Source organism: Dermochelys coriacea, chromosome 6 (assembly GCF_009764565.3).
Source record: "Dermochelys coriacea isolate rDerCor1 chromosome 6, rDerCor1.pri.v4, whole genome shotgun sequence".
NCBI classification, from domain to species: domain Eukaryota; kingdom Metazoa; phylum Chordata; order Testudines; family Dermochelyidae; genus Dermochelys; species Dermochelys coriacea.
In genome coordinates, this window is record NC_050073.1 from 123651724 (window position 1) to 123676198 (window position 24475).

The following is a 24475-nucleotide window of genomic DNA, read 5'->3' on the forward strand; positions in this document are numbered from 1 at the left end:
TGACTTTCACTCTTTGCTAGGTTTTGATGGATATGTTTGATCAGGATGTTATTGGTTTGGTTTCGCTGTGTGAAGATGAGCCCTCTTCTTCAGGTGAACTCAATTACTATGAGCTAGTGAGAACTGAAATTGCAGAAGAAAGACAATATCTGCGGGAGTTGAATCTGATAATAAAAGTGTTTCGGGAAGCTTTCCTGTCTAACAGAAAGTTGTTCACACCTTATGTAAGTCCCTTTTTAATTACTCTTTTAATGCTTAAATACTTGCATATCCATTTTCAACCATAACTTAGCAAATTTACATTGATTGTAGCAGAGTAGGTGAAATTTGGTTTGAAGTATTCTAGTGTATAACAGAAGTGGTGACTGGTGCCTGAAATAAGAGGAAGGGACTGCAGGTAGCAGTCTTAGATGAATATTCTCAGACCAAGGTTTAAAAAGCAAGGGTTTTTTTTTGGATGCAAACAATAGTTATAGTGCCAGATGGTCATGTGGTAGAAAGCCTGATTCTTATGCAATTATGCACCTGCACTTTACCAGGCAAGCAACATAGCAGCAGATGGAGGAACTGGGGTTCCTAGGAAAGAGAGTGCTAGGAAGAGGGGCTGCAGATGTCCCTCAAAAAGAGGAAGATGTGAAACTTCGGTAATTTACCCTTAATTGACAGGGAAAGGGGAAAATTGATTAGGGGGAGGAAAAAATTTGGGGGCTAGGGTGTGGGCAGGGAGAGATGGGATGAATTCCTGAGCACTGGATGGAGTGGGGCAAGGCTGGAGGTAACTGGAGAAGAAACGGATGCCATTGATAGGTTGGAGTCAAGGGAAGGGTGCTTTCCAGATGATGGGTTGGGGAAGACTGCCCAGATGGGTGTGATTCTGAGATATGGGACACTAAAAGCAGGACTTGAAAAAGGAAGCTGCCACTTCCCTCTCCAAGCCCAGCTGGTACTCTGAAAAAGTGACTGCATAGCTTTGATCATACAGTTTTGTTATTTTTCATAGTAGCAGCCGTGTTAGTCTGTATTCGCAAAAAGAAAAGGAGTACTTGTGGCACCTTAGAGACTAACAAATTTATTTGAGCATAAGCTTTCGTGAGCCACAGCTCACTTCATCGGATGCATTCTGATAAATGCATCCGATAAAGTTTTGTTACTGAGACCTGAGCTGGGGGTTGTTTTTAAATTTTCACTTCAGGTTAAGTTCAGAGACAGAAAAGAGCAAGGAGGGTGATGGAGGGGAAATAATGACAGCTTTAAACTGCTCCTCCCCTGCTGATTGTGGCCTGTTAGAGTATAGGCTAAAAAAGTTGGACCCTATTGTCCTACCCAGTGAATAACCCGTAGCTTCTCTCACAAGAAACGCTGCTTTCGAAGGCTGGATTGGATACTGCACCATGCTCTCAGACATTTAAAAGTAAAAATTGTGCAATGTTGGATCAAAGTGAATATGCCCAAGCATGATCACTCGGCCTGAATTGCCTATAACTTGCCTGCCTTTCCCCTCTTTCTGTTGTCTTGTCCCTATTTAGAATACGTCTACACTGCACACTCCTTATGGCAGCATGTAGAGTAGAGACACTGCTTAGGCAAGCAATGACAGACCTGTATCCTGTGGGTATACCCTACATGACTCTCGATATGCCCAGGAAGTACCTTCTCCATCTACAGTGCAGTGTCAAGTTGCATCCATGCTGCCTGAGCTTTTCCCTGCTGCAGGGAAAGGCTCTGGCATGATGGAGGCAGCACACAAAAGCTCCAGCAGTGGGGAGAGGCTCTGCCAGGGTGGATGCAGCCTGTTTTCACTGCAACATGTAAGCTACGTGTGCCCTACACCCTGCTGCCAGTGTAGACAGGGCTTAGCTCAAACTTTATCTGAAACACCTGGATGTCTGCAAAAGAGTAAAGGAAATGGTAACAAATATTACTAAAGCATAATTTTTGTTTTCTCAGGATATCGACATGATCTTTAGCAACATTTCAGATATTCATGAATTGACTGTGAAGCTCTTGGGGTTAATTGAGGATACTGTTGAAATGACAGATGAAAGTAGTCCTCATCCTTTGGCTGGCAGCTGCTTTGAAGATCTGGCAGAGGTGAGTTTCTAAAATCACTTCATAGGAATATTTTGTATTTTCATATTAAGCTAGTGTCCATGATTCTATATCTCTGTGGAATGGACAATAGAGAGCATGTTCTGCTCCTCCCCCCCCCCCCCCCAAAAAAAAAAAAAACGAAGCTTTTATGAGGTTCTGAACAGAGAATGATGATGGGGCAGTCACACAGAGCAATCTAGATTGCTTGGTAAGATGGGCCCATTCAAACATGCCTTTTTAAGACAGACAGATACAAGGTCATGCATCCAGAATCAAAGAATGCAGGCCATGTGTGTATAATGGAAGGCTGTGTCTTGGAAAGCAGTGAATCTGAAAATGATTTAAGGGTCATAGTGGACAAGCAGCTCACCATGAGCTCCAAGTGTAATGATGTGACAAAAGGGCTAATGCAATCCTTGGTTGTATAAACAAGTGAGTAGGAGTAAGGAGGTGATTTTACCTCTATATATGGCATTGAGGAGATGGATATTAGAATACTGCATCCAGTTCTGGTGTCAAAATTTTAAACAGGAGGTTGGAAATTTGGAAAGAGTACAGAACAGAGCCACAAAAATTATTTGAAAGCTCTTTACAGTGAGAGACAGGGCTTGTCTACTCTGGGACGTTCAGGAAAATTAATCTGAATTAGTGTGATTTTTAAAGTGGATTAGCAAAACTGCATTAAACCTGTGTGGACACTCTTAGGGCTTGTCTTCACTACCGGGCAGATCAGTGCTGCTGCAATCGATGCAGCAGGTGTCGATTTAGCAGTCCAAGTGAAGACCCACTAAATAGACAAGAGAGCACTCTCTGGTTGACTCTGGTACTCCAGGTCCCTGAGAGGAGTAAGGTAAGTCGACTGGCGTGCGTCTCCCATCAACGCAGCGCAGTGAAGACACCAGAGTAAGTTGATCTAAGCTACGTTGACTCCAGCTATGTTGTTCACGTAGCTGGAGTAGCATAACTTAGGTTGACTTACTCCGGTAATGAAGACAAGTCCTTATTCAGAATTCAAGTGACAATAATTCGGTTTAGCATAATTCACTTTCTAAATTAAACTAAGGGCTGGCTACACTAGAAACTTCTTTGAGTGATGGTCCCTATTGAATTTCATTGAGGGTGATGCACATGTGCTTGGAGCTAGAACATTTCAAAGTAGTAGTGTCCTCAGGTCCGTGCATGCACCCTTGCATTGCCTCGTGATTTTGCCTGAGGTGATAAAGATCAGGTCAGACAGATTGCATCTTTAGTTCCTTCTCATCGCTGCATGGCCCAGGTCAGAGTTTCCGCTGTCTTCTCATCCCTGGTGACACATTTTCCAAACTTTTCTCCATAAAAACCTGTTTTTTATTCTTTATTTTAGTCAGGATTTTGTTGTTTTTTTGTAGTAGTTTTCTTGTTTCTGAAAGTTTCATAGGATTAAAGACTGGGGAAACCACTCTGGTGTTTCCTGCCAAACAATCTGCCTCTTCCCCCCATATCTGCGTACTGGAGTTAGTTAGGATTTTGCTTGGTTTTCAGGAGTAATTTTCTTGTTTCTGAAAGTTCTGTAAGTCACAGGACTCAGGACACCGCCTTGACGGTTCCCAACCAAATGATGCTGCCTCCTCCCCCAGATTTCCTCTTTCACCCGTGTTTGGGTACTGGAGTATGATGAAGAGGCTGGGATTCAAAGTATGGGCTTCCTGCCCTCGTTTGTTCTCCCTCACCTAGGAGACCAACAGTGTCTTTACTGCTTGGGTGAAGCTCACATTACATCCAGGTGCAGCATCTGTCTCTCCTTCCTGTAGTAGGAAGAGATACTAAAACATAAGCCCTTTTATTAAAGGCCTGGAATAAGGCAGGACCTACTCACAAAATTTGGCAAGATCAGGGCTAATATTGCAAAAATACACATTCCTAAGAAGTGCTAGTCACAAAGTGCTCATGCAAACACATCCTGATATTAAATGGTACCAAAACATCCTAATAACGAGGATGGTACAGAAACATTCCCCAAGAATAACAGGAACACAATGACTCCTTCTAAAAGAAGGTCAGGAAAGCAGTACGTAATAAAAATGTTTTAATCAAACCAACGTGCAAAATGGTGGGTAATAACTAGCGACGTCAGGGGGCAGTAACTATGTCAAAGGGGCAGTACTAACTTGTTTGTATTGGAGTATAAAGATGTATCTTTGACCAGCCTAAGGAGCAGTGAAAAGTCCCGCCACTGACTAAGCTACATCCATTGTCACGAGCATGTATGTCTTAGTATTCTCATAGAGTCTGCCAGGTGCTATTACCATGCTTCGTTGACAATAAATCTGACCAGATACCTTCGCTAAAAACCAAGTCTGTGAATTTATTGGTCAATTTAATTGAGGTCTGTGATCTCCACTATCTATGCAGCCAACGTCTGACCACTCTTTCCTGCCCTTACGTGGAAGGCAGAGCTCTTTGACTTGAGTGCCTCTTGGAAGTCACCAGGGGGCCACAATTGGATCCTGGCTGGGGAATCCCCATGTAGCCTGAATGACCCAAGAGTGCACCTCCTGCTGCAGTGACCCAGCCCGGCTCCGTTGATACCAGTGCTACAGATCCCACATTGGGGCCTAGCCATGAGTCATGAAAGATGCACTTAGCATGGCAGTAAGTCTTCCTCCAGGTCTAAGAGGGATGCCATGCTATCCACTAATTCCGGCCAAGGAGGGGCACCATGCTCTAAGACCCACAATAGTGACAAAAAGTCACATTTCTCACTGGATCCACTGGTCCTCGTTACAGACCTGCACGGCCTGGCATCGGCCCACTGGCATCTAGGGAATCGCCGGTCCCAAAACAAGTAAGCTTACCACCCTGTCCCATCCATAGATTGGTTGCCCTTGACTCCGGGAAGACTCTCAGCTGCTCCTGGGCAGCATGAAACTCTTTGCCCTGGAAAAAATGTAGTCTCCACATGTCCCGGTACCCTCACCTACCAAGAAGGCACTACCTCCCATACTGGATCTTCCACCTTCTGGCCATGTTCATACAACGTTGCTGGCTTCGTCAGTGCCGCCACCAATGCAGGACTTTGGTTCCTCCTCAGAATCTGAGGGCCCAGACATCACATATTGCCCACCACTTCTGTTTTGAGGACATGAGTATCAGGACATGGAGGGATTTACATCATCCTCCCCAGACGAGCCTGTTGTTGATTCCCCTCCCCTAATAACCACAGTCAGGTCCAAGAGCTGCTGTGTAGGATAGCTCAAGCCCTTGAGATACCATTGGAAGAGGTGCAGGACAAACAGTGCCACCTACTAGACAATTTGCACGCATCAGTACCTGCCAGGGTGGCCCTACCGATCAGCAAGGACATTCTCCAACCGGCGCACACTGTGTGGCATACCCCAGCCACATGTGCCCCCACTCCGAAAGAGGCAGAAAAGAGTTAATATGTCATCCCCCTTCCAAAAGGGGTCAGAGTTTCTATTGAGTGGGCTAAACAGTAGCACCCATGCTCCATCCCAGCTGACAAGGTTGGCAAGAGATTGGATCTTATGGGCTGAAAGGTATTCTCCTCAGCTGGCCTACAGTTCCAGATCTCAAACTACCTGGCACTGATGGCCAAATACGACTTCCTACACTATGGACAGATAGTGAAATTCATGGATAAGCTGCCTTCATAGAATTGTTCTGAATTCCGAGCAAATCTAGAGGAAGGAAAGTTGGTTGCAAAGTCCATACTTCAGGCTGTGGTTAATTCAGCAGATACATGCTTGCGCATTTTGGCAACTGGAATTGTTATGAGGAGAGAATCCCTGGTTACACTCCTCAGCTTTCCCTTGAGAAGTACAGAACACAATTGAAAATCTGCCCTTTGAATCACACCTCTTTAGTCAAAAGATGGATGATTCCTTGCACTTACTAAAAGATTCTAAAACGAACTTGAAATCCTTAGGTATATACACATCATTGCCAAAGTGAAAGTTTTATTGCCCACTGCCTACACAATGTTACAGAACTTCCCAGCTCTATCACCAACGGCCACAAACCTTCTCAGAATTGTCCTAGGGATCACAGAGTCCATCCACCTGTTCTGATAGTGCAGTCCTCCACACAACACATTCATTATGTGCTTAAGCAGTATTTCTGAGCTCAACTAAAGAGTCATCAACCTTTTGGGGGCCATCTCAAAATCTTTCTGCCTGTGTGGAGCATGATTACAACGGTCAAGTGGGTCCTGGACATCATTCAACGTGACTATGCCATAAAGTTTATGGCACTATCTCCTCCATATCCGCCACCCTGATTCCGTTCCATGGATCACTCCCACTACAGTGTTCTTACCCTAGAGGTGATACCATCCTACAGAGAGGAGTAGTGGAGTTAGTCCCTGCAGCCCTTCATGGCATGGGATTCTGTTCCAACTACTTCCTGGTGCCCAAGAAGAAGGGAGACCAGTCTTGGGTCTGACACACCTCAGTCGTTACATTTGCAAAGCGAAGTTCCTCATGATCACACTTGTGGCTATCATCCCTTCGCTAGAAAAAGGCATGTAGTTTACAGCTCTCGATATGCAGGATGCCTATTTCCCTATCAGCATATATGCAACCCAGAGACGGTTCCTCAGGTTCACAGTGGGACCCCAACACTTCCAATACTGGGTTCTCCTGTTCAGACTTACCACTGCCCTACAAGTCTTCACAAAGGTTTTCTCTGTGGTAGCAGCCCACCTTTGGTGACAAGGAGTCCTTGTCTTCCCTTATCTAGACAATTGGCTGCTGGCAGCACGGTCCAGAAAAGAAGCTCTGTAATCGACATCCCAGCTTCTTCTCCTCTTCTTTTCCCTACGAGTGAGCATCAAAATCAAAAACTGGACTTTACACCCTACGCAATCCCTAGAATTCATAGGTGCACACACACTTATCTGCCAAAAGACATGTTCCAGAGCTTATTGGACTTGATCGCCTTAGTCACCTCTGGTCCCCTAGTCTCAGCCAGAACTTGCCTTTCCCTCCTTGATCATATGGCAGTATTCATGTACATCTCGCCCTTCGCTTGTCTGCATCTCCGCCATCTACAACTCTGGCTATAGGGAGTCTACTCCCCCATGCACCAGTCCATTCCACCAGAAGTCATCTCTCCCTTCAGTGGTGGACAAACCTGCTCCAAATTTGCTCTGGAATGCCCTTTCTCCCATCTATAGCGAGTGTTTAAATTCCAACGGATAAGTCACTCAAAGGCTGGGGCATTTACATAGGAGATCGCATAATCCAAGGTACTTGGACGGTCCGGGAAACCAGGATACACATCAACATCCTGGAACTCTAAGCGGTACACAAGGCATGTTATGCATTTGTAACAGTTATCCATTCTTGTCCTGTTGGACAACACCACAACAGTTTGCTATAATCAAACAAGGGGGCACATAGTCCCCAGGGCTGTGCGCGGAAGCGGTACGCCTCTGGAAATAGTGCATGTCACATCATATCGTCCTGTCAGCAGCCTACCTCCTGGTAACCCAGAATGTTATTGATTCGCTCTAAGCACTTTACTACTGACCACTAATGGGAATTGCACAACATGGTAGTTCCAGACATTTTCAAACACTGGGGAACCTGATCAGGGACTTCTTTGCATCTCGCACCAACACTAAGTGCCTCCAGTACTGCTCAAGGGAAGGTCTTGGGGCCTGCTCACAGGGGAACACCCTGATCACTGACTGGTTGGAGCAGATCAGCTACACCTTCCCTTCATTGTGACTCCTGCCATGCATTCTTCACAAACTCAGATGGGAGAAGGCGACAGTCTTCCTGATCGCCCAATATTGGCCTCTCCAGTTTTGGTTCCCTCTTCTTCTCCGCATATCAAAGCATCCTCCACTCTTACTACCAATGTTTCAGAGTCTACTCCTCACAATGCAATGACAGGCTCAGACACCCCAACACAAGGGTGCTCCACCTGACAGCTTGGTTTTTGAATGGACACATCCGCTAGCGCAGGAATGCTTGTCAGTGGTCTGAGACATCCTCTTCAGTAGCAGAAAGGACTCCACAAGGCAATCATACTAGGCCAAGTGGCTCGTTTCACTGCTTGGACCCAACACAGAGGGCTTTCCCCTGAGGCTGTGGGCATTCCTGTGCTATTAGACTATCTTCTCTCTCTGAAGGCTTTGGGACTCACTTTCAGCTCCATCAAAGTGCATGTAGTGGCCCTTAGTACCTTCCACCCTCCTGTGGAGGGGCATTCCATCTTCACCCATCCCCTGACTGCCAGATTCTGGAAGGGTTATGTACGCAAATACCCTCCCATCCAAACTGTGGCTCCGCAGTGGGACCTCAACCTGGTCCTCACAGTACTAAGGCTCACCCCACCCGCTTTCAGCCTCTGGCCTCCTGCTCTTTTCTCTCTCAAGAATTAGCTTTCCTGCTATTACTTCTTCAAGAAGGGTTGGTGAACGGGGGGCTATGATGTCAACCCTCCCTTTCATCACATTTCATAAGGACACGGTCTCCCTGTGCCTGCATCCCAAATTTGTACCAAAGATGGTTTCTCGTTTTCACCTCAATTAATCCATACACCTTCCCATCATCTTTCCCAAACCGCACACCTCAAATGAGGAATGGTGGCTTCACTTCCTCGATGTACGTAGAGCCCTGGCCTTTTATCTACAACGGACAAGGCCTTTGTGGAAGTCTTTGAGATGTGTGGTCCCTATCTGTATTCCAAACACACTTTCCTTCCCCTCTGCTGTGGATTTGATAGGTCTCTGGTGGAGAAGGAACTAAAGACAGAGTCAGTCCCACCCTGCCCTTTATCACTTGGGCAAAACTACAAGGCAATGCAAGGGCGCATGTGTGGACTGGCGGATACTACTACTTTGAAAAGCTCTGGCTCAGGTGCATTACCCTTAGTGGAATGCAGATAAGGATCACGCGTCTCAAAAAGCTCCAGTTAGATAGGTAACTTCCCCTTACGTTGGTATATCTGTGTCCCTCAGGGGTGTGAAAAATGCACACCACTGAGAGACATAGCTGTACCTACCTAAGCCCCAATGTAGATCGAGCTAGAATTCTTCCATCGACCTTGCTACTACCTTTTGGGGAGGTGGGGGGGGTGTTGATTACCTACACAGGCAGGAGAACTCCTCCTGTCAGCATGGGTAGTGTCTACGCTGAAGTGCTGCTGTCGCTGTAGCATTTGAAGTGTAGACAAGCCCTAAGATGAGTTAAGGCTGCTTTAATTCTGAATGAGAGTGCCCACACAGGGATTTAATGTGGTTTAACTAATCTGCTTTGAAAATTAATTCAGATTAATTTTCCTGAGTGTCCCCATGTTGATGAGCCCTTAGAGCTCAATCTATTTAGTTCATCACAAAGAAGACTCAGAGGTGACTAGATTAGTGTGTAAGTACCTTCAGAACACTGCGCAATAGAGGGCTCTGTAGTCTATGGGCGAATGCCATGGCAACCACCAGTGGCTGGAAATTAAAGCCAGACAAATATAATTTAGGAATAAGGCACAAATTTAACAGGGAGAGGGAGTTTGACCGTTGGAACAAACTACCAAGAGAAGTAGTGGATTGTCCGTCCCTTGATGTCTGCAAATCCAGACTGAATGTCTTTTTTGGATGCCTTAGTCAAATGCAAGTTAGTGTGCTTAATGCAGAGGTAACTAGGTGAAATTCTATGGCCCTTGTTAGCCAGGAAGTCAGACTAGGAGGTGATGGTCTTTTCTGGTCTTAAAAATCAGTGAATACATTTATGAATGAATACATTTCAAACATACTAAATATTTCAGCCTATAGTTAGTCTTCTTTGCCATTATCTTCCAAAGCAGGATAATTTTAGGCTGACTTCTTTTGCACTTCTATGCTTTTAAACGGAATATATCTAGTTACAAGTCAAATGAGGTTACAACAGTCTTATGAAGAGCAGAGATGGTTCCTTTCACTTACCAATATGCCATAAAGACCTCTTATGATTTATTCAGTAATCAAAGCCCTTTCAATGAAATACAGCCTGGATTTTTTATATTTCATTTAACTGAAAGTTCTTAATAGACAATGAAGAAGTAATTATGAAACTTACATCTAGGAAAAAAGCAGGTTCTATATTGGAGAGTGTTGAATTTAGTGGTAGGTAGGTAATATAGAGCAAGGTCACTTGGTAGGCTAGACCTGTTGTCTGAACGTCTCACACATTTTATGATACTTCCATTCTTGTGTAAAACATATAAAAAGATGCTTAATGATAAAAAATTAAAATACCTAGATCATACAGCAGCAAGTATATTTAAAGTTGTCTTAAGTATTTCCATTATAAAAGCCCTATAATTTGCTCATAAAGTTAAATCACGTTTTGGGCTGGTCTGTTTTTAAAGGTAAATTTTCTTCTGCAAAAATGGGGTAGCATGAAGATGAATAGAGAGGAAAGCAAGCTTTTCCATTTAAAAAAGTTCGTTTTGTTTTTTTTTTTCCTGTAGGTCTAATATCTTGGTGGTTTGGTATGGAAAGTTTCTAGACAGGTGACATTTTAGTATCCTGGTGAAAACCTCTTTTTGATTTTTGGCCACAACGATTTTAAAATAATTACAGTACATGTAATATTTTCAAATATTCTAAAGCAAAAAAGGGCTGACGTATGCATGCATGAGTGTGGAACTTAAATTAGTCATTTGTGTCTCGTGGATATTGAATAAAACATGCCTTCAGAGCATGTATGTGATGGTGTAAAACTCTACTGTGTATGCTTGGTACACAAGCTGCAAATTCTCATAACTTTGTCAAATCAAAACTAGTTTTTCCAAAACAACCATGACCATTGTAATGCTGAATGTAACTTTCAGATATCAATTAATTTTGTAAAAAGAAAAGGAGTACTTGTGACACCTTTAGAGACTAACAAATTTATTAGAGCATAAGCTTTCGTGAGCTACAGCTCACTTCATCCACCAAATGCATCCGATGAAGTGAGCTGGAGCTCACGAAAGCTTATGCTCTAATAAATTTGTTAGTCTCTAAGGTGCCACAAGTACTCCTTTTCTTTTTGCGAATACAGACTAACACGGCTGCTACTCTGAAACCAATTAATTTTGTAGTAGTCTGGCTCCAAAAGTGCGTGCAGCTTTTTTACACTTGCATTTTATGATTCTTCTTCAAGTGGTGTTCCCTATATGTATTCCAGACATGGGTTTTCATGTGCGCCAGAGCCAGACGATTTTCATAGTGGAGTCAGTGGACCCACATTCCTGTTGTCTCAGGCGAGGCTATATTAGTTTCTGTGGGTCAACGTTTCTTCAGTTCCCTCTTACCGCCACATGGTCAGAGTTGAAATTCCTGTTCCTCCCAGTCGTGGTTTCGTTACGAGAGCACTTTCGTTTGCTTGTATATAGTTCTTCTTTGTTGTTTTATTATGAAGTAAAACAGTTAGTTATGTTGGTTGTTTTCTTAGCAGAAAAACAGTTGAAGGAATTTTGCCCAAATTTTTAAAAAAAAATCACTTTTGGGCAGAGACCATGAGTGGAAAAATGCCTCGGTGAAAATTTCAGAAAATTATGAGCATATCAATACAGAATGTCCTAATGCAGCCTTAACTAGAGCAGTCATAACCAGACAGTAAGTATAGAAACATACGTCTTCCAATATATTTGTGTGGATCCCACTGTCGTAGGTGCTCGTATGCCTCCTGCATGTGAGACTGGATTCTTCTGAATAGCAGTGTCTGTCTGGGCCTTGTGCAATGGCAGAAAGGGCAGAGCAACCACGGCCCTCCTTCAGTTGGCGCTTACCACCCATGACAGTGAGATGGAACCCAGCCACTTTCTGACCAGCTACTTCTACAAGGCTTCAAACTCACCCTTTCTTGGATAGTGTAGTGAAGAGAAAGGTCTTCATCACTCTTCTCCCTTGTTTCCTTTAATTTGGACATTCCAATAAAAAAAAATAGAGAGGAGGCCCTGATGTACCTCCAGTAGCGGGGCAAGGTATTTTGCACCCACATGACAGACTCTAAATCAGTTGTTTTCAACCAGTGATCTGTGGACTCCTGGGGGTCTGCAGACTAAGATTTCCAAAGGGGTCTGCACCCTCATTTGAAATTTTTTAGTGGTTCACAAATAAAAAGGGTTGAAAACCACTGCTCTAAACCATCAGGGTTCAAACCCTGCCCATCATATGATGGTCTCATCCTCCCTACTGACAGAAGATTGACCTAGCTCTTGCCTGTTCTCCCTGCGGGAGAGCCATATCCCAAGGTCCTTGGCATGCCAGTTGTTTTCCTCTAGAATCTATAACTGTAGGGATTCAGGGTCAAGTTACATCTGCTTGAGCGATTCATGTGGGTCACCTCAGACCCAGAGGAAGTGACAGCTACCAAAGTGGAACAGAAAGAGTCAGCATTAGCCACCACACTCCAAGAGCAGTTAGTGAAAGAGGCAACTAAGAGGACACTGTCAAAACTGGCACCATCGGCTTTGATGCCCTCAACACCAGCGACCTCAGTGCTGACAGCTTCAGCATTGGAACCTGTGCCCCAGGAGCAGAAGGACAACACTGAGACAATCCTGCATAGAGCATGCGCTCCAAGCAACACATGGGATCGTCCCACAAGGAGACTGTGAAACTTAATTCCAAGGAGAGAGCCCCCAAGTCTGCCAAGGTGGGAACGGCACATGGTGAAGGACTTTGGCACCAACTCAGAACCCATATTGAGATCCGCGACCAAACTGAGATGCCCCCCTGGGTGGCCAAATCTCACACCTTATTCATGAAATATAATTTCCTTACCTGAGAGAGGGTCTTGTCAAAGATCCACTCAGCTCATAGGAAGTACTTGAGATTCACAGTGAGGCCAAATCACAGCCAGCACAAGGTACTATTATTCAAACGCTCCACAGCACTGAGAGTCTTTACAACCTGGCTAGCCGAAGTTGCAGTGTACCTGAGGAGGCAGGGCATCCATGTCTACGCTTACCTGGATAACTGGCTGGTCAAAGAATAGCAGCCGTATTAGTCTGTATTTGCAAAAAAGAAAAAGGAGTACTTGTGGCACCTTAGAGACTAACAAATTTATTTGAGCATAAGCTTTCGTGAGTTACAGCTCACTTCATCGGATGCATCCGATGAAGTGAGCTGTAATTCACGAAAGCTTATGCTCAAATAAATTTGTTAGTCTCTAAGGTGCCACAAGTACTCCTTTTTCTTTTTTGGCTGGTCAAAGGCAGATCCCAGCAATAGACTGCAACGAACCTAGAATATTCTCCCTTTCTGTCTGACCGGGGGTAGTCCTAGTGAACTGTGATGCAGAGGATAGAGTCCATTGGAGTTATGATAGACTCCAGGTCAGAGTGGGCATACCTATCAGAGTTCAGGTTCTGTCATTGCAATTACTATTACTTGAGATAAGATCAGACTGCAGTGGTTACAGACTTGACTTGGATTGTTCAACCATATGCCAACATGACATGTATGTGATGGTGCTTGCCAGACTTCACCTGAGGCTGTTACTTCTTTGGGTCAAGTTCATCTATTCCCCTCCAAGACATCGGATGGACAGTAAGGACTTGGGGCCACCTCATATTGTTGCAGAGTTGACATGGTGCTAGATTCCAAAAAATTAAGCAGTGGGGGTACCGTTTTTGTTTCTCCTACTCAACAAAGACTTCAGTCACAGATGCATCAGGCAAAAGTTGTGGAGCCCACGTGGACTACCTGCAAATGCAAGGGATCTGGTTCCCGGAGAACATGGGAGTTCCCACAAACATCCTGGAACTCAGGGCCATAAGGCTGGTCTGTGTGGTGTTCTGGCCTGTCCTCTGAAATTCCACAGTGTAGAACCTGATGGATGCCACATCTGTGATTCACTGCAGAAACAAGGAAATGTGTGCTTCTTGCCACTCTGCCTGGAGGCCATCAAATTCTAGATATGGTGCTAGCAACGAGTAACCCCGGTGGCTTTTCACTTCCCAGGAGTCAGCATTGACCTAGAGACTTTGTGAGAAAATAACCATGCCAGTCATGAATGGTCACTGAGGGATAGATGTTGTAGTGCCAGTATTCCATCATTGGGGGGTTCCTGTATTAGACCTGTTCACCACCAAGGGCAGTACCCACTCTCATTTCTGTTCCAGGCTCATTGCCCAGTACCTTCCTTCCACAGTGGAACCCAAGGCCTCCTTTGTCTTTCCACCTATTCCGACATCTTCCATGGTAATTTCCAAATCCAAGAGTCACAGCCATGATGCTTCTCATAGCACCATATTGGCTGCAACAGTTTTGATTGACAGATCTGCTATAGATGTCCATTCAGCCATTGAACCGGCTCCCATAGTGCCTGGACCTGATTTTGCAGCATCATGGCCAGATAGTTCATCCGGACCTTAAGTCTCTGCACCTGACAGCCTGGATGTTGGCTGGCTAAGTACCACGGTCAGGGACTGCCCTAAACAACTCCAGGAGATGTGGTTACAGAGTAGAAACCCAACAACCAGGAGGACTTGATTGTCAACTTGGAAAAGGTTCTTGATCTTGGTGGCCTAACGTGGCTTGGCTTCTATGCAGGTACCACAGATCCTTGACTACTTGCTGCATCTGAAACACTCTGGTCTTTTGTTCAGCTCCACTGAGGTCCATCCAGTTCTGATCTCAGTTTGCAATCTGCCTGTATGTGTGTGCTCCATCTTCTCTCACCCAGCAGTTTTGAAGCTCCTCAAGGATGATATGTATATTTACCCACTGGTCAAAGAGATGACTCCTGCCTCAGAACTCCGTGTCATCCTTTCAAGACTCTGACTCAAAAGAAGGCTCTTTCTGAAGACCGTTTTCCTAGCTGCAAGCACTTTGGCCAGGAGAGTGAGTGAACCCCAAACACTTAAGACTGATCTTTCTTGCATGAGATTTCATAGGGAATCAGGTCTTGCAACGTGTGAGGCACATGAGCTCCTACAGTGGGATCCACACCGACATTAGCTCAGAAAACCAAAGTTACTGTGGGGGTAAGTAATCATTGTTTTCATAGGTGTTAGAGAAGCCTTTTCAGAACATGACTTGGTGGTGGGATCACTACTGGACTATAAATAAGAATTTGCCTCTTGGCTGCCACCGTTTCATTAAAATTTGTCAGGTTTCAGAGTAGCAGCTGTGTTAGTCTGTATTCACAAAAAGAAAAGGAGTACTTGTGGCACCTTAGAGACTAACAAATTTATCTGAGCATAAGCTTTCGTGAGCTACAGCTCACTTCCACCAAATGCATCCGATGAAGTGAGCTGTAGCTCACGAAAGCTTATGCTCAAATAAATTTGTTAGTCTCTAAGGTGCCACAAGTACTCCTTTTCTTTTTATTAAAATTTGTGTGAATGACAAATATGGTGATGCCGAGCAATGCTCACAAAAGGTTTGTGCATGTATTAAAATATACATTAATGAATTATGGGATATACTGAGTTTTATATTATTTTTGAGTAAACTGAAACTTTATTGAAAAATCACATTAACACATCAGATCTCAATAAACAAATTGTATAGCTGAGCACAAAAGATGTCCTACATCCTTTTTCTGTATATACCTAATTATTTCCTCCTTTCTTTAGGAACAAGCCTTTGATCCATATGAAACTTTGTCCCAGGATATTCTTTCCCCACGGTTTCATGAGCATTTTAATAACTTGATGGCTAAACCAGCTGTTGCGCTACATTTTCAGGTAAGTATGAAATCTCACTCAAGAAATACCACATTTCTTTTATAAGATCCATTCTGTATTCCTGTTCCCAATCACTCTTTGGGGTTGAGGGAAATCCTAGTGGTATCCTGGATCATGATTTCTCCTCAGATTAAAGTATTTGGGCTGTGCTGGTGGTCTTGCAAATACTGGAGGCAGCTCAGACATGTCCGTGGGTCTTGGTCACTTTCCTTCAGCCCTCATACTAGATTCTTTGCCTCCAGCAAAGTGGTGACTTGGCATTCCTGTCTTTTCCATTGCCATCCCCGTTTTTAATACCAAATCAATGAACAGTGTTTCTCTCTCTCTCTCCCTACACCTTGTCCTTCATCCAATGGTTGACTTTTTTCAGGGATCCATTCCTTAACAGGACCACCCACTGAGCTCCTTCCCTTGTTTATTCCCCCCCTCCCCCCAGCATGGCAGATCCTGCTAAACAGAGCCTACAAATGGCTAAGAGTCCTTCATCTGGAAGGAGACTCAAAGGAGCCACAGAAGGAGAGCTCTGCCACAGTTGCTCCTATCCCACACACCCTGCTTGGGCAAGGACTCAGTTTGGACAGCTTGTTAGGGTCTTTATGTCCCATCGTGCCAGCTGAGACTCCTCCCGAGAATCTCTTCAAGGGTGAGTCAGTCCTCTTCACCTTTTGGGACTCAGTAAACAAGACCATCATCCTGCACCTGATTCCTTGGTCAGGGCAGTAAACCCCTTCCCCGCCCCTCTCCCTCCCCCCCCATAAAAAAAAAACACAAAACCAAAACAAAACAAACCCATGGCCGGTCCACTTCTGTAGGGAAAACCTCTGGAGTCTTATCCCAGATACTCAAGTGGATACTGAGTCACTTGGGAAGGAAGCTGGCATCCTCTCTTGACGCTCTCTCCCAATAGGAAGAGTTGGACTGTGTTTGGGATGTTCCCTAGCATTTTGTCTCCGAGCAAATTGGAGTGTCGGCAGAAGAGAGAGAAGAGAAGTTTTTCTGCGGAAAAGGACCTAGGGGTGACAGTGGACGAGAAGCTGGATATGAGTCAGCAGTGTGCCCTTGTTGCCAAGAAGGCCAATGGCATTTTGGGATGTATAAGTAGGGGCATAGCGAGCAGATCGAGGGACGTGATCGTTCCCCTCTATTCGACACTGGTGAGGCCTCATCTGGAGTACTGTGTCCAGTTTTGGGCCCCACACTACAGGAAGGATGTGGATAAATTGGAAAGAGTACAACGAAGGGCAACGAAAATGATTAGGGGTCTAGAGCACATGACTTATGAGGAGAGGCTGAGGGAGCTGGGATTGTTTAGTCTGCAGAAGAGAAGAATGAGGGGGGATTTGATAGCTGCTTTCAACTACCTGAAAGGGGGTTTCAAAGAGGATGGCTCTAGACTGTTCTCAATGGTAGCAGATGACAGAACGAGGAGTAATGGTCTCAAGTTGCAATGGGGGAGGTTTAGATTGGATATTAGGAAAAACTTTTTCACTAAGAGGGTGGTGAAACACTGGAATGCGTTACCTAGGGAGGTGGTAGAATCTCCTTCCTTAGAGGTTTTTAAGGTCAGGCTTGACAAAGCCCTGGCTGGGATGATTTAACTGGGACTTGGTCCTGCTTTGAGCAGGGGGTTGGACTAGATGACCTTCTGGGGTCCCTTCCAACCCTGATATTCTATGATTCTATGAAGAGGTATGGCCAAGCCTTGAAGTCCCATGGACAACCATGAGCTGCCTCTGGCAATTGCAGAAAGAGAGGTCCAGTCTAGATGTCTTAGACTGACAGATTATTTCCAGAAAGTAAAACATTGGATAAATAAGTTTCCATTCCACAGTTACTTCATTTTAAGTGTGTCCATGATTTCTCTCTGCTTTTTTTCTGATCCATGCTTCAAGAAGTCATGTTCCTTTCCCAGGATCCCTTGGAAATTTTCTCCTCTTCTTGGTTTCTGAGTTACTGCATTAGTTAACTGATCGAAAAGCGAAACAGTTTTAAAATCATTTTGGTTGACTAGGTAAATGTGAATCCCAAAGTTATTACTAATAATATTGTCCCATGTATTGAATAAGATCTCCTCATTTCTGTGGCATGTCGGAGGGGTAGATTAAGGCAGAATCTAAATATCTGGGCCTATGCATCTACCAAGGATCTGGAAGGAAAAAGACAGTGCACTTTGAGATCTGGAGAGCAGGAGGTAGCATTGACAGAAGAGAGATGTGAGTGCCACAAACCCTCTTGCGGGGTGGTAGGAGATGGGGTACTAGAATTTCTTGTGCGGTACCCTTTGGTCAGATTGTCTCTGGGTCCCAAGTAGTCTTTTTAAGCTTCCACTGTATTCTAGCACCAAATTCTGCAGGAAATTGAAATTTCTTCTGTTACTCATAGTAAAATATCCATTAAAGAAGTGGGTTTGAGCGTATCTGACTGATCATAATGTTTTTCAAGCTTTATGCCTTAATACCCTAACTTCCCAGACATGACTGTGTGTTTTAGGATTATGTCTGCTTAGTCATGAATATGGTTTCACTATAGAATTCTGCATGTTCTTAATTTTTGGCTCTTTGAGCTAGTGCTAATTAATAAGAAAAGGAAATGCATAACTAGTTTTTTGTGTAGATATGAAAACTAGATGATATAGGCTTTCCTGTGGAATATTTTGTTAATGCAATGGAAATCTTGATTGAGGAAAAACTTAAGTTTTGTGGCTGGTACTGAAGACCTTGCTGAAGTATAAGGTCTGTTGAGGATAAAGTTCCACATGGCTTTGTGTGACCTAAGAGCTGTTTGTAAATTGTTTTGTAGTTAACTTGTTCCAGCACATTGTTTGTTGATTTGTTGTTTCTGGTGAAAATAGAGGTAATCACAGTGAAACTGATAAGTTGCCTATTTAAATGAGGTTGCCACTGCAGATTCTCACCAAGGGAGTTGAGGATGGTGTATCTTGCAAGCTATGGGTGAATTTTTAGTAGCAAACTGGGAGTATGTGTGCACTACCCTCTGATCTGTCCTGCTTTTAAAAGTGTGCTTCCAGTATTTGCAATGCCCTCTGCCTCCTGGCGCACCATCCCACCACACCTTACTCATTCAAGCCCTTCTAAAGATTCACTATATTTCTCACAAACAAATTAATAAAATTCTTGAAAAACCTCTCAACTTCTTCCCTCCTTTTTTTGATTTATGTGGTAATAATGCCGCTTTTTTTTTTTCCAGTCTATTGCTGAAGGTTTTAAAGAAGCTGTACAATATGTCCTTCCACGACTTATGCTGATCCCAGTTTATCATTGTTTGCACTATTTTGAATTATTGCAGGTAAGACAGTAGTGCAGTTTCATTTAAAGCATGAGTAATTTTAGTTTAACTAGGGAATTTAATTTTTATTTCCTATGCTTGAAGATAGGATGTGAATATAGTTAAGCATAAATTTTACAGCAGTGATTGCATGATTAGAAAGTAAACTGATGGTTACAATATATTATCAATATTAAATCATGCAAAATTCAAACTATTCCAGGCCTCAGAGCGTCCATAAATCTTTGATTATTGCTTGTGTGCTGTGGCAGGCTAAACCTTTTATAGTAGGTCTATTTTTTTTTATTAAATTGAACTGGCATTTAAGTGAAATTTACATTAATTTGACCGTGTGCATTGCTTTTAATTCTTTGTTTACTTCTATTTCATACCTTTTCCTAATTCAGTAAAAGATGATTCAACTCAATGTCCGGGCCTCTCAGCTCAAGGCAAAGCAAATCCATCTTCTTATTTTTGGAAAACTTGGTATTTCACACTCAGCAAAATCAGAATCATCTATTTTGACTATTCAGTAGTTGCTGTGTATTCCAAGTGGACAAGACAAAGAAATAAAGTAGAATCTTTGAGAGCCCGGCACACTTCCTCCATACTGAGGATAGAAGAAGAGAACATCCACAGCACTCCTTTTAAAAAAAAAAAAAAAAAAAAAAAAAAGTAAATTTGGACAGGCTTGAATCATAGAATCATAGAATATCAGGGTTGGAAGGGACCTCGGGAGATCATCTAGTCCAACCGCCTGCTCAAAGCAGGACCAATCCCCAATTTTTGCCCCAAATCCCTAAATGGCCCCCTCAAGGATTGAACTCACAACCCTGGGTTTAGCAAGCCAATGCTCAAACTACTGAGCTATCCCTAATATGTTGTATCTTAAGAAGTGAGGGCATTTGCAAGGATTTGTGGAATCCTGATTTAGTTGGTAGTTAAATTATATTCCTGTAGCATTTTTTTTCAATAGCTTTGTTACCAAGAGCAAAACTGCATAGGCTGGGAACTGATGTGGATTTATAAGTAATTCTGCGTATTGGGAAATCAAGAAGGACAAATTATACAATAAGTAATCTGCAGGTAGGACCAAAGATTACCTGTGTGTCTAGTACTGCTTTTATGCCTTGGCAAGGTAGTCCACAGGGCAGCATATGTTTTTGTAGGTAGCCCTGTTCATCGCACCTGATAAATAGCATAGTAATAGTTGTGCATACCTCCGTTTGTCTGTATTTGCTTGCTTCTGAGTTGAGTAATGGAGACAGGGACCCAAGCGGGATAGAGGGTCCATCAAAAAGCAGAAATACAACTCTTGTTGTGAGTATGAGATAAGCATAAATGAGTAAACAAAGAACAGAATTGTAACTAGGGACAATGCACTATCTTGGCTATAGAGTAGCAGCCGTGTTAGTCTGTATTCGCAAAAAGAAAAGGAGTACTTGTGGCACCTTACAGACTAACAGATTTATTTGAGCATAAGCTTAAGCACTTCATCCGATGAAGTGAGCTGTAGCTCACGAAAGCTTATGCTGAAATAAATTTGTTAGTCTGTAAGGTGCCACAAGTACTCCTTTTCTTATCTTGGCTACAGGGAGTGATCTTGGGACACTTGTAGCCTCAGATTTTTAATGATTGCACACCATGTGCCAAAAATGTTTGCCCATATTTGGGGGTAGTAGATGTGGTGCTAAGAAATAGATTTGTAACACATATGTGAACAAGTGAATAATTGATTAAACTATAAATACTTCATTTAAATGAATGAAGTGACATTGGGTTATTTCTTAAATTTTATTATTGCATGACTGCTAAGAATTTTTTAATTAAGCGCACAATTAAGAAAATTACATTACCTAAAATGTATTGTGTGCATATTGCAGCGGTATGGGGCTTACCTCAGCGTACAGTCAGTTTGTATTGTCATGCAGCTAATACAGCCTTTCAGTTCTATATTGCTAGCTGGTCTTTGTGTACAGTTCCAAGGATGTACTTAATATGTGTGGGAAGAAATAGCAAACTTTGCAACCTAAAACGTGTATAACATTGTAGCACTCAGACAAGTTAAAATCTACTTAACAGTGAAAAAACTCAGGTTAACTATACTGGGTTTTTCACGTCTTTAATTCTGTTAATGTTAACATTTGTAAACGCTAGTTTAATTTTCAATCTTTTTGCTGTTTACTTTTTGCAGTTCAGTCAACTTGTATAACAAAAACATGGTTGGTTTTACTTAGTCTCATGTTTTAGCACAGGGCTATAATGTTTGGGTTGCCAACAGCCTGGAGTAACGTTTAAATCCAAGTGGTTTCCTTGTATTTTTAATCTGTGAAAATATTTGTTTGTTACTAAATTTTGAAATAACATTTTTAATCACCTAAAATTTTGGTTCCAAACACCTGAGCTTTGTTGTGGTTAGAAGATGTACTGTAATGAAGGCATCCAAAGTGTAAATTGCCTTAATGAAGTTTATAATTTTATTGAGTGAGACTTAAAAGATAAACAAAATACAGATCATTCTTGATTCTTGGAGTAGCTTGACCTGCTTTAGTTGTTAGTTCAGAAGACCTAAGTCTTCATATCAGTAGCCTCAATTGGCTATACTTTTGCAGTTCTTTTGCCAGCCCTTGGTATGGGGTCAGCACTAACAGATGTATAAATACAGCGTTTGTTTCAAAGAAAAATAACCAGAGGCAGAACTTAATCATTGACCGCTGTTCTTTCCCTCACAGCAAAATGCTTTTTTAAATGTGACAATTCTCTGACATTTTTTGAAGTACTTTTATTTAAAGTGTGAATATCTTAACCAATTTAGTGGCCTGTGTGATGCAGGAGGTAAAACTGATTATCTGAATGTTCTCTTGAAGTCAGTGGAAGTACTCACAGTGCATAAGGCTAAATACAAACAAATCTCTGGAAGAGTAGGGCCCTACAGTGTTTAGACAGTTTTCAGCTACAGGATCTAGTGTTTAATTTAGTGTGTTTTTTTCACTTTGGTGTTCTGTGCATTTGAGGATTACATGCTTCATTTACAAACTTGCTAGATCTTATTTGTTTCATGATCCTAGAAGACTTGTTGGTATTTATATTCCAAAATGCAAAACAGAGAAGGTACTTAAATCTTTTTTAGATAAGCTCGGTCTTGTCTTTCTAATCTCATAAGAGACTTTTTGTCTGTAGAGACCTTCAGCACACCAATAACTCCTGTTAATGCTAGTGGGAACTACATACACACATCCTCTCGTGAATGGAAGAACAGACTGTTAGGTATCATTAATTTTGTCTTTTACCTTTAAGTGTAGAAGCTTGTAAATAACTGCAGAAATATTTTGCTGTGTTTTTTTTAATTTTACATAAAATGTTCTTGGTTTAATTTATAATTTATAATGATAAAGCCACAAGATGATACCTTGGCAATACTTTGGCAAATTTGTTCTTGATTATAGGAAAAATCCAAAGCTTATTTACTAAGTATGATGTATTTTGATTTACATGCAAAGATGAACAGAGTACAAGGCTTTGGGGCAGAATTCTAGCTGAGCTACAGTGATTGCCTCAAAAAAAAATCAGCAATTACCCAGTTATTTGTCCTTGTAAGTATAGGTAGGGAAACATTGAAATCTTGAATACCATTGTATAGTAAATGTTCAAAAAAGAACTAGATAAATTCATGGAGGACAGGTCCATCAATGGCTATTAGCCAAGATGGGCAGGGATGGCGTACCTAGCCTCTGTTTGCCAGAAGCTGGGACTGAGCGATGGGGGGAGGGATAGCTCAGTGGTTTGAGCATTGGCCTGCTAAACCCAGGTTTGTGAGTTCAATCCTTGAGGGGGCCATTTAGGGATCTGGGGCAAAAATTGGGGATTGGTCCTGCTTTGAGCAGGGGGTTGGACTAGATGATCTCCTGAGGTCCCTTCCAACCTGATATTCTATGATGGATCACTTGATTACCTGTTCTGTTCATTTTCTGTGAAGCATCTGGCATTGGCCACAGTCAGAAGACAGTATACTGGGCTAGATGGACCTTTGGTCTGACCCAGTATGGCCGTTCTTCTGGGAAATGTCTTTAATGGTGACAATGAATAATTCCAGGTTAAAATTTGAACTTCATATTACATTGTGAAAAGTTCTGCTCAGTGCTTTATAAAAAAATCCCCAATGTTGGTGTGTATTAAGAAAGGTACAGAGAACAATACTTACAATATGTTAATGCTATTGCATAAGTTGTTGGTATTCCTTCTCCTTGAATGCTATATTCAGTTGTAGTAACTTCATCTCAGAAAGAATGTAGGCAAAATGGAAACAGTCTAGACAAGTACAGCAACTCTTGGAGGCATGAAAGAGAGGTTTCATGTTTCTGAAGGCATGAAGAGAGGTTAAAAAGAGTAGGACTACTTAACCTCAAGAGGAGAAGATAAAAAAAGCAACTGAATAATGGTATATAAAACAACAACTGCTCCAGAGAAGGTCAGTCAGACACTCCTCTTTATCCTTTCATCTGTGTGCAGATCTGGTCACCCCATCTCAAAAAAGACATACGGGAATTGGAAAAGATTCAGAAAAGGGCAACAAAAATGGTTAGGGGTATGGACTGGCTGCCATGTGAGGAGAGATTAATAGGAGTGGGACTTTTCAGCTTTGAAAAAAGACGACTAAGGAGGGATATGATAGAAGTCTGTAAAATCATGACTGGTGAGAAGAAAGTAAATAAGGGCGTGTTTGTTTACTCATAACACGAGAACTAGGTTACCAGCTGAAATGAATAGGCAGCAGATTTAAAACAAACAAGAGGAAGTATTTCCTCACAGAACACACAGTCAATCTGTGGAACTCTTTGCCAAGACTATAACAGGGTTCAAAAAAGAACTGGATAAGTTAATGGAGGATAGGTCCATCACTGGCTATTAGCCAGGATGGACAGGGATGCAAAGCCACGCTCTGAAGTGACTGTATTGTCTGTCAGAAGCTGGGAATAGGCAAAGGGATTGATCACTTGATGATTACCTGTTCTGTTCATTCCCTCTGAAGCACCTGGCATTGGCCACTGTTGGGAGACGGGATACTGGGCTAGATGGACCCTGTATGGCCCATTCTTATGTTCATATATACGAGAGCTAAGAGGAGACAACGAAATAAATAGGTGATAAATTCAAAAGCACTAAAAGGAAATCCCTTCTTACATAATTGTCTAATTACCCTGTGAAATTCACTGTCTTAAGGTGTTTGTGAGTTAAAGAGCTTACTAGGATTCAGAAAAGGAATGGGCACTTCATGGAACTGTGGATATGCTTGTTGTTCATAGAAGATAAAATATAAGGGATGTTAAGCCTTATGCTTCAGGATATAAGGCAACTATTTAACTGACTGAAGTGAGGAGAGAACTTCCCCTGTGGCATATTTGTACATAATTTCCTGTAATAGGAATTTTACATC

The 24475-nt window shown here is 42.6% G+C and overlaps 1 protein-coding gene across 6 annotated transcripts in view; it reads left to right on the forward strand.

The window, feature by feature from the left end:
• The window catches only part of SOS2 (SOS Ras/Rho guanine nucleotide exchange factor 2), a 118331-nt gene that overhangs the window by 42810 nt on the left and 51046 nt on the right, over positions 1-24475 (forward strand). For 4 of the 6 annotated variants that reach the window (XM_038405257.2, XM_043515643.1, XM_038405259.2 and 1 more), the window contains 4 exons: positions 21-224; positions 1948-2091; positions 15646-15756; positions 18964-19062. In XM_038405257.2, coding sequence (XP_038261185.1) covers positions 21-224; positions 1948-2091; positions 15646-15756; positions 18964-19062 — 558 coding nt within the window. The remainder of the gene's footprint in view (positions 1-20; positions 225-1947; positions 2092-15645; positions 15757-18963; positions 19063-24475) is intronic. The other 2 variants (XM_043515642.1, XM_043515644.1) reach the window with 2 other exon arrangements.